Source organism: Centroberyx gerrardi, chromosome 15, assembly GCF_048128805.1.
Source record: "Centroberyx gerrardi isolate f3 chromosome 15, fCenGer3.hap1.cur.20231027, whole genome shotgun sequence".
In the NCBI taxonomy this organism is placed as follows: Eukaryota; Metazoa; Chordata; class Actinopteri; order Beryciformes; family Berycidae; genus Centroberyx; species Centroberyx gerrardi.
The window spans coordinates 30,300,919-30,319,267 of NC_136011.1; the positions used below are offsets into that span (position 1 = coordinate 30,300,919).

General features: G+C 45.0%; 1 protein-coding gene across 1 annotated transcript in view; it reads left to right on the plus strand.

The window, feature by feature from the left end:
* The window catches only part of cul9 (cullin 9), a 57,092-nt gene extending 38,894 nt beyond the window's left edge, over positions 1-18,198 (plus strand). The window contains 15 exon segments of the mRNA XM_078288868.1: positions 1-46; positions 2,918-3,180; positions 4,857-4,974; positions 5,284-5,535; positions 6,556-6,696; positions 7,096-7,260; positions 8,809-8,972; positions 10,023-10,116; positions 12,221-12,295; positions 13,191-13,301; positions 14,409-14,482; positions 14,484-14,512; positions 15,174-15,307; positions 16,391-16,482; positions 16,813-18,198. The exon segment at positions 1-46 is cut by the window's left edge and continues 160 nt beyond it. Of these exon segments, the coding sequence (XP_078144994.1) occupies positions 1-46; positions 2,918-3,180; positions 4,857-4,974; positions 5,284-5,535; positions 6,556-6,696; positions 7,096-7,260; positions 8,809-8,972; positions 10,023-10,116; positions 12,221-12,295; positions 13,191-13,301; positions 14,409-14,482; positions 14,484-14,512; positions 15,174-15,307; positions 16,391-16,482; positions 16,813-17,035 (1,981 nt within the window). The 3' untranslated portion in view covers positions 17,036-18,198.
* The last annotated feature ends 151 nt before the right edge of the window (positions 18,199-18,349 follow it).

Below are 18,349 nucleotides of genomic sequence, written 5' to 3' on the forward strand. Positions count from 1 at the left end.
CATGAAGGAGGAGAAGGAGATGCACATCGACAACCTGGTCTTCAAGGTGGGAGGAGGAGCCGGTTAATAAAGTGGAATGTAGTCTGAGTCAGCTTGTTGTGGTGTGGCTGTAGATCCATTCAGGAACGTTCTCAGTAAAAGTGAATAGTGTGATAAGGTGGATTTGGTTCCTGTGACACAGTAAACTGTCTTGTCTTTAGTCCTAGTCTCTACTCCAAAACACACGTTGGTGATTCTGAGCGTAGAAACCGAAACACTAGATGTCAGTGTGGAGCTTTGTTAACTCAGAAGTAACAACAGAAGAAGAAGTGTTTACATTCTCTGAGGCTCGTGTTCTGGATCAACCTGATCTGGTTCCACTCAGAACCAGCTGAGATTTCCTCCTCGTTAGTCGTTTTCTGGATTGGAGGGGTTGATTTCCCCCGAACCGATCACTAGTGACTGAAGTATCTGAACCAGTCACTAGTGACTGACGTATCTGAACCAATCACTAGTGACTGAAGTATCTGAACCAGTCACTAGTGACTGACGTATCTGAACCAATCACTAGTGACTGACGTATCTGAACCAATCACTAGAGACTGACGTATCTGAACCAATCACTAGTGACTGAAGTATCTGAACCAGTCACTAGTGACTGAAGTATCTGAACCAATCACTAGTGACTGAAGTATCTGAACCAATCACTAGTGACTGAAGTATCTGAACCAATCACTAGAGACTGACGTATCTGAACCAATCACTAGAGACTGACGTATCTGAACCAATCAGTAGTGACTGAAGTTTCTGAACCAATCACTAGTGACTGAAGTATCTGAACCGATCACTAGTGACTGAAGTATCTGAACCAATCACTAGAGACTGAAGTATCTGAACCGATCACTAGTGACTGACATATCTGAACCAATCACTAGAGACTGAAGTATCTGAACCAATCACTAGAGACTGACATATCTGAACCAATCACTAGAGACTGACATATCTGAACCAATCAGTAGAGACTGACGTATCTGAACCGATCACTAGTGACTGAAGTATCTGAACCGATCACTAGTGACTGAAGTATCTGAACCGATCACTAGTGACTGAAGTATCTGAACCGATCACTAGTGACTGAAGTATCTGAACCGATCACTAGTGACGGACGTATCGGCTGCTCTGCCGTCTCTTCAGTCACATGATGCTGCAGCCGGTCAGCCTCTACATGTCAGGTGTGAACTCGCCATGCGGACTCGGCTGCGGACCAAAATGTTGCAAAAGGTTCGCCAAAAATCTGCGTTGTCGGTCCTCTTCCATCCGGATCATTTTGGTGTGAAAACAATCAGGATAAAGTCCGAACCAAAGAGAGGAAATGACAATATGTGCGTAATCCCGAATTAATAAAGTGATATCTTATCTTATCTTAATGATTTGTTCTTTCACAGCAGGCTGTTTGGTTGTTTTCTGTTTAGTTGTTGACTAATAAACCCCCTGTCTCTCTCTCTGGTCTCTCTCTGGTCTGTCTCTCTCTGGTCTCTCTCTGGTCTGTCTCTCTCTCTGGTCTGTCTCTCTCTGGTCTCTCTCTGGTCTGTCTCTCTCTGGTCTCTCTCTCTCTGGTCTCTCTCTGGTCTGTCTCTCTCTGGTCTCTCTCTGGTCTGTCTCTCTCTGGTCTGTCTCTCTCTCTGGTCTGTCTCTCTCTGGTCTCTCTCTGGTCTGTCTCTCTCTCTGGTCTCTCTCTCTGGTCTGTCTCTCTCTCTGGTCTCTCTGGTCTGTCTCTCTCTGGTCTGTCTCTCTCTCTGGTCTCTCTCTCTGTCCCTCTCTGGTCTGTCTCTCTCTGGTCTCTCTCTCTGGTCTCTCTCTGGTCTGTCTCTCTCTGGTCTCTCTCTCTGGTCTCTCTCTGGTCTCTCTCTGGTCCCTCTCTGGTCTCTCTCTGGTCTCTCTCTGGTCTCTCTCTCTGGTCTCTCTGGTCTGTCTCTCTCTCTGGTCTCTCTCTGGTCTCTCTCTCTGGTCTCTCTGGTCTGTCTCTCTCTCTGGTCTCTCTCTGGTCTCTCTCTGGTCTGTCTCTCTCTGGTCCCTCTCTGGTCTCTCTCTCTCTGGTCTCTCTCTGGTCTCTCTCTGGTCCCTCTCTGGTCTGTCTCTCTCTGGTCCCTCTCTGGTCTCTCTCTCTCTGGTCTCTCTCTGGTCTCTCTCTCTGGTCTCTCTCTGGTCTCTCTCTCTGGTCTCTCTCTCTGGTCTCTCTCTGGTCTCTCTCTGGTCTCTCTCTCTGGTCTCCCTCTCTGGTCTCTCTCTCTGGTCTCTCTCTGGTCTGTCTCTCTCTCTGGTCTGTCTCTCTCTGGTCTCTCTCTGGTCTCTCTCTGGTCTGTCTCTCTCTCTGGTCTGTCTCTCTCTCTGGTCTGTCTCTCTCTGGTCTCTCTCTCTGGTCTCTCTCTGGTCTCTCTCTCTGGTCTCTCTCTGGTCTCTCTCTGGTCTCTCTCTGGTCTCTCTCTCTGGTCTCTCTCTGGTCTCTCTCTGGTCTCTCTCTCTGGTCTCTCTCTGGTCTCTCTCTGGTCTCTCTCTCTGGTCTCTCTCTGGTCTCTCTCTCTGGTCTCTCTCTGGTCTCTCTCTCTGGTCTCTCTCTGGTCTCTCTCTGGTCTCTCTCTCTGGTCTCTCTCTGGTCTCTCTCTCTGGTCTCTCTCTCTGTCTCTCTCTCTGGTCTCTCTCTCTGGTCTCTCTCTGGTCTCTCTCTGGTCTCTCTCTGGTCTCTCTCTCTGTCTCTCTCTCTGGTCTCTCTCTCTGGTCTCTCTCTCTGGTCTCTCTCTGGTCTCTCTCTGGTCTCTCTCTGGTCTCTCTCTCTGGTCTCTCTCTGGTCTCTCTCTGGTCTCTCTCTCTGTCTCTCTCTCTGGTCTCTCTCTGGTCTCTCTCTCTGGTCTCTCTCTGGTCTCTCTCTGGTCTCTCTCAGGTTCTGGACTCGTGTCAGAAGCAGGAGGCGTCCCGCTCCCCGGGCTCGGTGCGGTTCAGCTGCAGCACCAGTGACGTTCTGTCCTGCATCATGCACGTCATCAGTAAAGGTTACGTCCGCCGCAACGAGGAGAACCCGCACATCGTGGAGTTCCTGCCGGAGGACCCGTCCACGCCGCAGAAGGGCCAGGCGCAGTTCTGCTTCGGCAAGGCCGAGCCGAAGAAGGAGGCGGGGAACGCCGCGGACGGCCGCGCCGACATCAGGTGCGACCGCGACCTTTGACCTTCCGCTGAGGAGGGAGCGGCCGGTTACGTGTCGGAGGAAGTTTGAGATTCACAGAAAAACAGAACGAACTCTGAGTAGAAAATTCTTTATTTTTTATTCTTTTTTTTTTTTTTTTTTTTAGGGCTGAACGATACTGACAAAAAAAAATCTAATTGCGATTATTTGACAGAATATTGCAATTTAAACTGCGATTCATATCATCACAGGTTTTTCTTGTCATACATTTTTTAAAACTTTAAAATTGTTTAAAGAAAAGTGATTTTGTTAAATTAACTGCAGCCTCTGAGATTTGGAAATTACAGAAATTCATATTGCGATTTTTTTTTTTTCCGATTCATTGTTCAGCTCTACTTTTTTTCCCGCCAAAACGATCCATCGATCAACCGTCAGTCCTGCGGTTTCAATCTGTCTGTCGGGTTTCATTTGGTTCGTTTAGTTTCCCAGAATTCAGTCTGTCTCTCCTGATCAGCTGACTGGTCTTTTCCTTCTGTTCCTGTTTTCCTCTCACACTGTAAGAGTAGCCAGCGCTCTCCTGAAGTTAGAAACATCCAGCGCCTTCATCAGCGCCGGCAGCAGCAGCAGCATCATCATCGTCTGTCCAGAGTTTTTGCTTCGTCTCTTCTTGCCTCCAGCTGTTTTTCTTTCCTCTCAGATGAAACAGATCTGAGTTCAGTTTCTCTGCTTCCTGTCTGAAATGCACTTTGACCTCTGTCTGCCGCTCCGGACCGGATTCACACTTTTCTTTATTTGAAACCTTTCAGTTCAAATGCCAGCGGAGATTAATGATTAAAATCCTAAAGAGTTTTGCAGAACAGAAAGGCTTCAGACTGCTGCTGCAGTTTCTCTAAAAGCTAAAAGATGCAAATGTTTCATTTTCTAAAATAAGAAAATAAAGAGAAGTTCTGAACTTTGAACCATGCTTGTTGTTTTATTCTTTTTTTTATAATTAGGTAAATTCATTACCTCCTGTAATGACTTATTATCCTATTACAGATTCATAAAAGCTGCCAAAGGCTTTAAATTAGGAATCAGCAGATTGTTCTGATTTTCTGTCAGTTTCATGTTTCTCACTGACAAACATCAAAATAGTAGTAATAATAAACAAATAAATAATTATAATGATAATAATATAATGATAATCTTTATCTCTATAGCACATAACTGAAAGAGTTTACACACAGTGCTTTACAGGAACAATAGCACAGCACTGGGTCTTTCACTACATACTGTATAGTTTTGATAATGAAAAACGAAGCTGTGTCATTTTTAACTTATTTAATAATGCTAACTGTAGAGCACTTATCACAACAGAGTTACACAAGGCTTCACATGAAAAAAGTTTAAATTAATTCAAATGTAATTAATTTAATGTAATTAAATATATTTGGTCATTTTAATCAAATAATTCAACATTGTAATGATAACAGTAAACATTTAAGCATTTATTAATACTACAAATCAAAACTACTAATTAGTTCAGTAACTAATATATGAATATTCTTTCAAAAATTTAAGAAAAGATGAATTGAGAAGAGCAGTGATAAAGCGAAGTGTCGCTGCAGTTCACTGACCGGTCTGTCTCCTCCTCCTGTGTGTGTGTGTGTGTGTGTGGTTGTCTGTGTGTGTGTGTGTGTGTGTGTGTGTGTGTGTGCAGCCTGGTGTCGGCCCCCCAGCGGTTGGAGGACGGCGTTCTGGAGGCGGTTCTGTTCTCGATGGGTCGCACCATGACACAGGAGGAAGTCCGCCAGCTGATGCAGAGAACCGTCCAGCAGGTCCGAGTCAGCAGATACAGCTGGACCTGAATCCATAAAGCTGCTTTAGATCTGAATCCATAAAGCTGCTTTAGATCTGAATCCATAAAGCTGCTTTAGATCTGAATCCATAAAGCTGCTTTAGATCTGAATCCATAAAGCTGGTTTAGATCTGAGTTCATAAAGCTGGTTTAGATCTGAATCCATAAAGCTGGTTTAGATCAGAGTCCATGAAGCTGGTTTGAAGCTGCTTGTTGATCCTCATCCTCACTGAGAGTCCGGCTGTCAGCTGTAGCTGGTAAAGTGTGTTGTGGTTTCTGGTCCTGCCAGGTCTCGGGGACTCTGAGTCTGGACCTGGACCGGGCCGAGCACCTGCTGGTTCACTGTAAGTGGAACGTGGATCAGCTGGTGCAGCGCTACACCGACGAGCCGGACGCTCTCATCATGGCCGCCGGCCTGAAGAGCCGGAACCCGCAGCCGCCGGCGAGCCCGGTCTCCACCTGCCCCGTCTGCCTGGGGCCCCGCCCCCCCGCCGCCGCCGAGCCCACACCCACACTCTGCTGCATGCACTACTGCTGCAGGGTGAGGCGCACACACACACACACACACACACACACACACACACACACACAGAGGCCTTCTGACAGGAGTCGGTGTGTTTTACATTAGAAACAGTTAACCTGTTCTTCATTCAAACCCACAGAACTTTATTTTAAATTCTAGTCAAGATAACAAGTTTTCCAAAGACACCAAACGTGTCGTGCTGAATTACAGGGAAATGTGTAGAAAATGATGCACAAACATCTAGATTTTTTCCATTTGATGTGATGGTGCAGCCATAAAAACATGGCGTCTTGTATTTAATATTTCATTCAATATAAGCAGCTAGAGCTTCAAGAAAGTGTTGGAACGATCAGATAAAAATATGGATGTGATGTTGTACAGTTAGGAATTTTTTTTTTCTAAATTTGAAGCTGCTTAAGGGGAAATTTAAGGGTAAAGTCAGGGAACAAGGGGTTAAACGAGGCGTTCAGGTGATAGCGGATCAGTGATGAAACTAAAACCTGTTCAAACTTCACTTCAGTCAGAGAGAACTGACAGTTAATTAATTACAGTCTGTATGTTTATATTCTGTAGATGTTTAATACTCTACATGTTACATAGTCTATATGTTTATCAGTCTAAATGTTTAATAATCTGCATGTGTAATAGTCTATATTGAATTGTCAGTATGTTATATAGTTATATAGCATATATTCAACAGTGTTATATGGTTTATATATAGTTAAGTCTGTCTTATAGTCTATATATTTTTCATAATAGTCTATGTTATACATTACATGTTATTTATATTTAATAGTCTGCATGTTATATAGTCTATATATCTAATCGCCTGTATGTTATAGTCCTTATAGCTTTATAATAGTCTATATATGTTACGATTGCAGGACAGGGAACCCAATTATATTTTTTATAATGGTCTGTATGTTATATAGTCTATATTCTGTATAACAGTGTGTGTGTAGTCCAGTCTGTGTATTTATCAGTGTGTGTTACATATAGTTTCTAACTGTGTGTGTGTGTGTGTGTGTGTGTGTGCAGTCTTGCTGGCAGGAGTACCTGACGGCGAGGATCGAGCAGAACCTGGTGATGAACTGTAACTGTCCAATCACAGACTGCCGAGCTCAGCCCACCTCCCAGTTCTTCCTCAGCATCCTCACCGACAAGGACACCGTCGCCAAGGTAACGGCAGCATCACCGGTTACAGGAAGCAGGAAGTCAGCTTCTGTTTGGTTTACTGAGGAGTTTATTTTCTAGTGTTTTCTAGACTTCCTGGAATGTTTTGAGGTTTATTCCAGATGGGGAAAGTTCAGGGAAATGTGAAACATTCTCAGGGAATATCAGGGAAATTTCCAGGAAAACAGCAGAATGTTTTCAGGCTGAAAAACAACAAGAACAAACCAGGAAGAGCAACAGGTCCAGGTCCTGGAAAGTCCTGGAATATTACATCAGGAAACCTGACTATAATAACACCTGCTGTTCCTCCTCTCTCCTCCTCTTTTCTCTCATCCTGTCTTCATCCTCCTGACTCTTCTCTTCCTCTTCTCTTTTTCTTCTTGTCCCCCCCCCCCCCCCCCTCAGTATGAGAACGCCTTGTTGCGGGGTTATGTGGAGTGTTGTTCCAACCTGACCTGGTGCACCAACCCTCTGGGCTGTGATCAGATCCTGTGTAAGGAGAACATGGGCAGCATGGGAACCTGCTCCAAGTGCTGCTGGTCCTCCTGCTTCAGCTGCAACTTCCCCGAGGTCAGAGGTCAAACCGCCGCTCGCCTTCCTGCTCCGGCTTCCAAACATGCGAAAGAATTTCAGGAAATGTTCCCCTTAGAGAATTTGAAGCCACTCAAACACAAATCCAGACATTTTGGTAACAGTTTATTTTCCAGGTCCACAATTTCTGAATAATTTCCTAGAAAGGAACTGTTAATTTCTTGGGAAGTTTCCTGGAAAGAAGCATGAAGTGAAGCAGCAGCTCTGTAGAAACTGTCATCAGTCTGGAGAGTCGATCAGATGCTGAACATTTCTAACAGTTTCCTGGACAGAACTGCAAAACTATTTACTGGAAAAATAATAGGCAGAGCTCAGTCTGGTAACCCAAGTCATTATTCATATAATTATATAATTTATTTGTTGAATGCCTTCCTCTAATTTCTACTTTTCTATATAACTACTACATCACTTCATGGTTCTGTCTTGGAAACTCCAGGAACTGACCAGCTACCACTGAACTCTGTCTCTATTTTCCCTGTAATCAGAACATGATGTCATGCTTCTTTCCAGGAAACTCCCTAAGAAATGAACAGTTCCTTTCTAGGAAATTATTACAAAATTGCGGACCCAGAAAATGAAGAGTTACCTACATTTTTGGCGTGTTGAACGTCACAGAAATCTAGTAGAACTTCATTTCCCATCATACACTTGACGCAGCTTCCTCTTTTGGTCTTTTCCATTCTCCCAGACCGGGCACCGCATTTCTAAATCCCGCCAATAACGGCAGTAAGAGTTTATTATTTGGGGAAATTTGGGGAAATAATTTGGTTGTAATCAGGTATAAAACACATCATGTCAATATTCTGTTCTCCCCTCAGCTGCCTGTCTGTCTATTAGGGCTTTTCACACAGCACATCCTTAGCCTGGGGTTATCTTAACCTGGGCTAACAGTTGGCCCAGGGTTAGCTTAACCCCTGTTCACACACAGACATTTAGCCCAGGGCTAACTCTTAGCCCAGGGCTAACTCTTAGCCCAGGGCTAACGATTCACACAGTTTGTTAGCCCAGGGCTTACATGTCTGAATATTCTATGGTGATAAAAACACTTGAGCTTAGGAATGCCATGCATCATTGCTTAGCAACATTGTGAAGGAGAAGTTTGATTTGATTGGACAACACATAAGTGACACAAAAGTGTTCTAACCCTGTTCACACAGCCAACATATAACCCTGGTGTTAAACAATTTTCTGGGGATAACCCTGAAAAGTCGGGCCAGCTGCCCCGGGCTAAAGTCGGGGTTATCCCACTTTGGAATTTGCCTGTGTGAATCGTTTCTTAGCCCAGGGCTAAGAAGGCACTTAGCCCTGGGTGAAGAAGGCACTTAGCCCCGGGCTAAGCGCTGTGTGGAAACCACTAAATGTCAGCAAACTGGACGACAGATACAGTTTTGGTCTCAGTTCATATCAACAGAACTTCAAGCTGAACTTCTGCATCCTACAGTACAAATCTGTGAAAAAACAGGAAAATCACAGCTGGTTTATTAGTTTCTGAAGCAGAATATTGTTTTCTCCCCCCCCCCCCTCCAGGCCCACTACCCGGCCAGCTGCAGCCACATGTCCCAGTGGATGGATGATGGAGGATACTATGAGGGGATGAGCATGGAGGCTCAGAGCAAACACCTGGCCAAGCTGATCTCCAAGCGCTGCCCCAGCTGCCAGGCGCAGATCGAGAAGAACGAGGGCTGCCTGCAGTACGTAGCCCGCACTGAGGCATGCTGGGAAAAACAGATTAACAACGACACGTAGTACAGGCGGCGTTGTGGTCGAGTCGCCAAACCTCGAGTCCCAAGTTCTCAATGTTCGAATCAAAGTCCGAGTCGAGTCTCAAGTCCTCGGTACTTGAGGGACGAGAGAGAGGGAGAGAGGGAGGGGGGTGGGGGTGGGGGGGAGACAGACAGAAAGAGGAGGATGAGCAAAAGGAGAGAAAGAAAAATGAGAGAAGGCAAGAAGAAAAAGAGAAAAGAAGAGAGGAGGAAGAGGAGAGAGGAAGAGGGGAAAAGGAGGAGAAGGGAGGAGGATGACGAAAGAGGAGGAGAGAGAACAAGAAGAAAAAGAGAAGAGGAAGAGAAGAGGCAGGAGGATGAAAAAGACAGGATGAGAGAGAAGAGGAAGAGGAGGGGGTAGAAGAGGGAGAGGAGAGAGGAGAAAAAAGAGGAAGAGGAAAGAGGAGAAGAAAAAGAGACCAGAGGAGTTCCAGTAATCTCTGCTAGAACAAATTCCACAGAACAGATTCACATTTGTTAGATTAGTTGGAGACTCTGAGTCGAGGATTTCAGTCATTTTGTTTGTTTTTCGTTGCAGTGCAGCAGTGATTCTCAACCTGTTTCATATCAATCCAGTCCACATCAGAGCCACAGACCCCATCTGATGAGATTTTGTCTCTCTGACCCAAATCTGAGAATATTTTTATTGTCAGATGATTTAGTCCTGAACTCCAGACTGTCTGTGTTGCAGGTAGAGAGATAACAGAGAAACTGATCAGAACATCATTCTTCTACATTCTCTAACTGTGTTAACTTCTTGTAAATGAAATAATGTTGAAGTTTAACAATTCATCAGTTTGCCGGGGACCCCCTGGAACCCCCTCAAGGACCCCTGGTGGTCCCCGGAACCCACATTGAGAACCACTTCAGTACAGCACAGATCCAGATCATTTTCCTGAAACTGATCCCAAAAGCATTAGTGGTCCTGATAATCCTGATGTTGTCTCGTCTGTAAAGCCCTGTCTGTTTGACCCGCAGTATGACCTGTGCCAAGTGTAACCATGGTTTCTGCTGGCGCTGTCTGAAACCCTGGAAACCAACACACAAAGATTACTACAACTGTTCTGCCATGGTGCGTTCAAAGACCTCCTGATAGTTCCATCGTTTGGTTTCATGTGTTTGGATTTGTCACAGCAGAATTATTCTTCTTCCCAATGATGGGAGCTCTTCTCTACTTCTACATTTACAGTATACTGCTGCTGCTGTATCACTATTACTCACATACTGCTGCTGCTGTATCATTATTACTCACATACTGCTGCTGCTGTATCATTATTACTCACATACTGCTGCTGCTGTATCACTATTACTCACATACTGCTGCTGCTGTATCATTATTACTCACATACTGCTGCTGCTGTATCACTATTACTCACATACTGCTGCTGCTGTATCATTATTACTACATACTGCTGCTGCTGCATCATTATTACTCACATACTGCTGCTGCTGTATCATTATTACTCACATACTGCTGCTGCTGCGTCATTATTACTCACATACTGCTGCTGCTGCGTCATTATTACTCACTGCTGCTGCTGCGTCATTATTACTCACATACTGCTGCTGCTGTGTCATTATTACTCACATACTGCTGCTGCTGTGTCATTATTACTCACATACTGCTGCTGCTGTGTCATTATTACTCACATACTGCTGCTGCTGTATCACTCTTACTCATACTGCTGCTGCTGTATCATTATTACTCACATACTGCTGCTGCTGTATCATTATTACTCACATACTGCTGCTGTGGTATCATTATTACTACATACTGCTGCTGCTGTATCATTATTACTACATACTGCTGCTGCGGTATCATTATTACTCACATACTGCTGCTGCTGTATCATTATTACTCACATACTGCTGCTGTGGTATCATTATTACTACATACTGCTGCTGCATCATTATTACTACATACTGCTGCTGCTGTATCACTATTACTACATACTGCTGCTGCTGTATCACTATTACTACATACTGCTGCTGCTGCATCATTATTACTCACATACTGCTGCTGCTGTATCATTATTACTCACATACTGCTGCTGCTGCATCATTATTACTCACATACTGCTGCTGCTGTATCACTATTACTACATACTGCTGCTGCTGTATCACTATTACTACATACTGCTGCTGCTGCATCATTATTACTCACATACTGCTGCTGCTGTATCATTATTACTCACATACTGCTGCTGTGGTATCATTATTACTCACATACTGCTGCTGCTGCATCATTATTACTCACATACTGCTGCTGCTGTATCACTCTTACTCACATACTGCTGCTGCTGTATCATTATTACTACATACTGCTGCTGCTGTATCATTATTACTACATACTGCTGCTGCTGTATCATTATTACTCACATACTGCTGCTGTGGTATCATTATTACTCACATACTGCTGCTGCTGTATCATTATTACTCACATACTGCTGCTGTGGTATCATTATTACTACATACTGCTGCTGCTGTGTCACTATTACTACATACTGCTGCTGCTGCATCATTATTACTCACATACTGCTGCTGCTGTATCATTATTACTACATACTGCTGCTGCTGCATCATTATTACTCACATGCTGCTGCTGCATCATTATTACTCACATACTGCTGCTGCTGTATCATTACTACATACTGCTGCTGCTGCATCATTATTACTCACATACTGCTGCTGCTGTATCATTATTACTCACATACTGCTGCTGCTGTATCATTATTACTCACATACTGCTGCTGCTGTATCATTATTACTCACATACTGCTGCTGCTGTATCATTATTACTCACATACTGCTGTTGTCCAAAATCAACTTTTCAGGAACAAAGAAAAACAGCCTTGTTTATAGTTTGACCACCATGCAGTTTTTTAGCCAGTTTATTAGTTTTCATTAGTTTTTGTAAGTTTCATTCTACAGTAGTACTACTACAGTACTACTACAGTAGTACTACAGTAGTGTTAGTAATATACTGTGAATGTAGACAAGAGTTTGGTTCCAAAATGAGTTTTCCATCATTTGTAATAAGAAACAGCTCTGCATTGGAATGCATGTAGAGAGTGAAATCTATATATAATGTAGTATAATAATATTTAAACAATATAATCATGTGTTATTACTGCTTTATTACACGTGTATTTGTGCCTGTTGTGTTGGTTCTCCAGGTGAGTAAAGCAGCGCGGCAGGAGAAGAAGTTCCAGGATTATAACGAGAGATGCACCTTCCACCACCAGGCCAAGGTACCTGAACACAGCCTGAACACCACCTGAACACAGCCTGAACACCACCTGAACACAGCCTGAACACCACCTGAACATAGCCTGAACACAGCCTGAATACCTGAACACAGCCTGAACACCACCTGAACACCACCTGAACATAGCCTGAACACAGCCTGAACACCACCTGAACACCACCTGAACATAGCCTGAACACAGCCTGAACACCACCTGAAGACAACCTGAAGACAACCTGAACATAGCCTGTACACCTGAACACAGCCTGAACACAGCCTGAATACCTTAACACAGCCTGAACACAACCTGAACAGAGCCTGAACACCTGAACACCACCTGAACACAACCTGACCACCTGAACATAGCCTGAACACAACCTGAACACAGCCTGAACACCTTAACACAGCCTGAACACAACCTGAACACAGCCTGAACACAGCCTGAACACCTTAACACAGCCTGAACACAGCCTGAACACAGCCTGAACACAACCTGAACACAACCTGAACACAGCCTGAACACAACCTGAACACCTGAACACCACCTGAACACAACCTGAACACATCCTGAACACCACCTGAACATAGCCTGAACACAACCTGAACACATCCTGAACACCACCTGAACATAGCCTGAACACAACCTGAACACCTGAACACAACCTGAACACAGCCTGAACATAGCCTGAACACAGCCTGAACACAACCTGAACACAACCTAAACACAACCTGAATACCTGAACATAGCCTGAACACAACCTGAACACAGCCTGAACACAACCTGAACACAACCTGAACACAGCCTGAACACAGTTTTCTGTCCTGAAATGAATCTTGTCTTGTCAGTTCGTCTTCTGACTCGCTGTGTTTCTGTTTCTGTGTTTCTGTCTCTGTTGAAGGATTTTGCGATCAACCTGGAGAACAAAGTGTCGTCCATCAACGAAGCTCTGCAGATGAAGGCTCTGACCTTCGTCATCGACGCCTGTAAAGTCCTCGCTCAGGGTCGCAAGGTAACTGACCAACCGGTGTATGAATACCAGTTATTAGAGAAGAATAGAAAAATAACAACACAGACACAACGAGCTTTAACACATTGAATCCTGCTTCGCTCCCAGCAGAGGAGACGGCAGAATCATGACTAAGAGACTGAGATTAACTAAGAAAACCTGCACTGCTCTCCAGATGTTATGTACCAACAGACACTGATGCTGATCTGTATCGAGCTCAGCCTCCCATTCACTGTCAATGGAGCAGCTCAAGGCTGAACATCAGAACAACAGGATACAGCAAAGAAAAGAGAATATAAAAACGAATAGAGCAGATGGATTAAACAACACAGCCAACAATTACAAGATTAGTATGTATCAGGAGAAATATATGGATGAAAATAATGAGCTGCAGCATTATGAGGGTGGACAGAATAACAGCAGGAAGGGTATGCAAAGAAAAAAGGAATCAAAACATGTACTGTGTGAAAAAACAGTTCTCCAAATCCAGAACTGTTTATATTTTCTTTATCGTTTCTCTTCTGGGTTTGATTCTTCTACAGAATAGCATCTGAAAGCAGCACTGTTCAGCAGCTGACTGGGAAGTCCCGCATGTCGGACTTTCCCAGCAGCACATAAACGCAGCATGATGGTTCTGGCTCAAAAACAAAAAATCGTCTAACAGTGGAAATCCCAGATCCAGATCAACACCAAAATCTGATCAACTGATCCTTGGGCAGAGAGAGAGAGAGAGAGAGAGAGAGAGAGAGAGAGAGAGAGAGAGAGAGAGAGAGAGAGAGAGAGAGAGAGAGAGAGAGAGAGAGAGAGAGAGAGAGAGAGAGAGAGAGAGAGAGAGAGAGAGAGAGAGAGAGACCAGAGAGAGAGAGACCAGAGAGAGAGAGACCAGAGAGAGACCAGAGAGAGACCAGAGAGAGACCAGAGAGAGACCAGAGAGAGAGAGACCAGAGAGAGACCAGAGAGAGAGAGACCTGTCTGCCTGATTCAGACAAATCCGTTTGTCACATTTTCAGATATTTTGGTAACAGAGAGACAGACAGACAGACAGACAGGATTTATTAGCAGAGGACCTGAGTGTGAAGCGTGTGTGTGTGTGTGTGTGTGTGTGTGCAGGTTCTGGCGTACTCCTGCGTCTACAGCTACTACAACCAGGAGACGGAGAAGATGGATGTGATGGAGCAGCAGACTTCACACCAACGCTCTGCAGATCCTGCTGGGTGAGGCGCTGCTCGGTCTGAGTCTGACACGTCCCGTGGCTGATGGGTCTGAGTCTGACACGTCCCGTGGCTGATGGGTCTGAGTCTGACACGTCCCGTGGCTGATGGGTCTGAGTCTGACACGTCCCGTGGCTGATGGGTCTGAGTCTGACACGTCCCGTGGCTGATGGGTCTGATGATCAGGGACTCAGTTATTTCTTGGCCAGCTGCTGAGGTCTGGCTTTCAAAACTCACTTTCCGGCCTGTAGGTTTTGGATCAGAAACTCCCTGCAACTCCAGATCCATTAGAGTTTAAATACACTCCTGGTCGATTCCCACTCCAAGTAATCATTTTAAAAAATTAATTGTTTTGGTCAAATTTGACAGTGTGGGACACAAAACACGTTATTTTTTAGCAAAAACACAAACTCCATGTCAAAGGCTTAATCGGACTTAGTAATTATTAATCAGCCTCATTACTGCCTTACTGTTGGCACTAGTCACATGACTGTTTGATGGAAGCAGCCGGTGTTGTAGTTCCTGTAGTGGCTGACTGGATCCTGGACCCTGGATCCTCTTTAGAGTCTGAATGCAGCTCAGTCTGTTAAAACCTGAAGGTGAACAACAATATCTTTTTTACATGACTGTGTGTGTGTGTGTGTGTGTGTGTGTGTGTGTGCAGAGGAGACCCTGCTGCAGTGCACTGACCTGGCCTCCTGTGTTCGGCTGCTGAAACCTGAACACCTGAACACCGGACTGGAGCTGATCCGCCGCATCCAGGAGAGACTGCTGGCCATCCTGCAGCACTCCACCCAGGTACAACCAGTTAACACTGGTTTAACTCCGGTTTAACTCCAGTTTAACACCAGTTCAACTCCAGTTCAACTCCAGTTTAACTCCAGTTCAACACCAGTTTAACTCCAGTTTAACACCAGTTCAACTCCAGTTCAACTCCAGTTTAACACCAGTTTAACACCAGTTCAACTCCAGTTCAACTCCAGTTTAACACCAGTTCAACTCCAGTTCAACTCCAGTTTAACACCAGTTTAACACCATTTCAACTCCAGTTCAACTCCAGTTCAACTCCAGTTCAACTCCAGTTCAATACCAGTTTAACTCTAGTTTAACTCCAGTTTAACTCCAGTTCAACTCCAGTTCAACTCCAGTTCAACTCCAGTTCAATACCAGTTTAACTCTAGTTTAACTCCAGTTTAACTCCAGTTCAACTCCAGTTTAACACCAGTTTAACACCAGTTTAACACCAGTTCAACTCCAGTTCAACTCCAGTTCAGCTCCAGTTCAACACCAGTTTAACACCAGTTTAGCTCCAGTTTAACACCAGTTTAGCTCCAGTTTAACTCCAGTTCAACTCCAGTTCAACTCCAGTTCAACTCCAGTTTAACACCAGTTTAACTCCAGTTTAGCTCCAGTTCAGCTCCAGTTTAGCTCCAGTTTAGCTCCAGTTTAACTCCAGTTTAGCTCCAGTTTAACTCCAGTTTAACTCCAGTTTAGCTCCAGTTTAACTCCAGTTTAGCTCCAGTTCAGCTCCAGTTCAGCTCCAGTTTAGCTCCAGTTTAACTCCAGTTTAACTCCAGTTTAACTCCAGTTTAACTCCAGTTTAGCTCCAGTTCAGCTCCAGTTTAGCTCCAGTTTAGCTCCAGTTTAACTCCAGTTTAACTCCAGTTTAGCTCCAGTTTAGCTCCAGTTTAGCTCCAGTTGAGACCCTTTGCATCATGACAGATATTAACGTTGAAGACAGATTCACGTCAGCACCTCTAACAGCTGACGGGTTTGTTAGCAAAACCTTTTGTTTCATCTGCTGCTTCAGGTCTCCTTTGACGCTCTGACATCCAATCAGCAGCGTGTATGAACACTTCCTGTCTGTCTGTCCAATCACAGGACTTCAGGGTGGGTTACCAGTCCAAAACCGGCCAGGAACCGGAATCTGCTCAATCCTCGAACCTGTCCAACCACACCGACGCCAACAAAGTGTGAGTACAGCAGGCGGTGTGGTGCGGCTCCGGGTCGCCGGGCGGATCTGGACAGAAAAAGTGTCTTCATTTAAATTTAAGACCTTAAAGTATCAACAGTCTTAAAGTTAAACCAGTGAAACAAGACAAATAAAGTGTCGTTTCACTAAACAGATGAGTGGGACCGGCGGTGCTGGTGGTTTATTTGCTGATGTTGTTTTACTGTGTAATAGTGTGTTCTGAATTGTATGAATTGAAATGAACCGACTCGTCTGGCCGGTCGACCAGAATCAGACTTCCTGTGTTGGAAAAGCAGCTGATCATGTGACCGACGACTCGTTTCGTCCTCAGGTCCAAGTCGGACCGGGCGTCGGACTCGGCCGACTCCGACAACAACAACTATACCGGCGAGGAGGGAGGCGACGAGGCGGACGAGGACGACGACGAGTACGACGAGGAGTACGTCCCCGAGTGGCACGAGGACTACGACGAGGACGACATCGACGAGGACGACTTCTTCTCCGACGACGACGAGTCCGAGAACCTGGAGCGCGACTTCAGCCCCTTCGACTGAACCCGCCGAAAAACCTTCAGCGAGGAGCGAGGGGGGGAGGAGCCGGTCCGGAGCGCCGAGCCGCCGCCGCCGCCGCCGCCAAGCCGCCGCCTCATCACTACCCAACACAATCAGAGAATCACAGGAACAGAGGGAGATGTTGTCAAAATGAGTCATGTGAGGGAGGATGCCACGCCCCCTGCCTGCCCCCCCCCCCACCTTTCCCCCAGACCGCTGCACTTGCATTTTTCACTTCCTGTATTTTACCTTCTGTGTTTCTGATAGGTTAAAGCGCCGCGGCTCTGTCCCGGCTCCCATAGTCTCCACTTTTGAAGCCGACCGCGGCGTCTGCGTCGCACGCCGATGAAGGATCCTGTCAGAAGGCGATAGGAGCGTTTGTTTGCGATCTCTTGGGGAACAAAGCCCTCGTTCTGTTTGAAACCCGCTGCTGCTGCTGCTGCTGCTTTTGGATTTTTCCCGCCGACGAGTTAAAAAAAAGGGATTTGTAATCCGGCGCCAGAAAAGCCGCTAGCCCCGAACCTCAGTTCCTGTTTTTATATGTGTTGTATAATGAGTTGGCAGTTCAGAATATATTTCTTTCATCACAAGTTTTGCCTTGATTTATTTTTACTATGGAGATTGCCTTCATTTGAGAATAAAGACCATGTTGAAGTAGAGATCAGAAATGAAACTTCCACTGTAACTTTGGGCTCTGGTTTAGATTTACCTGCAGACGTGAAGATCCATTTTTTTTACATGCTTACGGTTGGAAGAGTCGGATGTTTCTATGCATCTGGGAAGGTGATGCGGTATTGAATTAATAAATGATGAGAGAATGTGACGGGTTTAATCCCCGACAGTAAATCTGAGACCGGACATCCGCCTCTGAAGTATCATCGCAATAACAGATTGAAAGTGTAACGGCTCACTGTCGCATTATTTGCTAAGCAAAGACCTGCTACATGTATGTTTTCTTTCTTCAAAAGGTTTTGGTTTGTTGATGTTGGAGCACGGCGGTCTGTTCAGGGTGGAGGGATATCTGATATTCCAACACCCCGTTTTGCTGTAACTTGAGAGATCCTATATTCATATTGTTCATGTTCTAAAATGTTCTATCTTTCTGATTTCATCGTTGAAGTTGTGCAACTTCAGCCAGCAAACTAAATAAAAGCTTTTTCTGCTACGCTGCAGGCTCAGTGTGTTTGTTGCATGGATTTATTTCTGAGTTTGACACCAATTTGATAATAATAACAGAGTGAAGCTGGATCGAGTTTTCATCTTCCCATAAGTCAGCTTTATGTCTGAAAAACTCTGTAGGCAGAAACCTGTTTCACC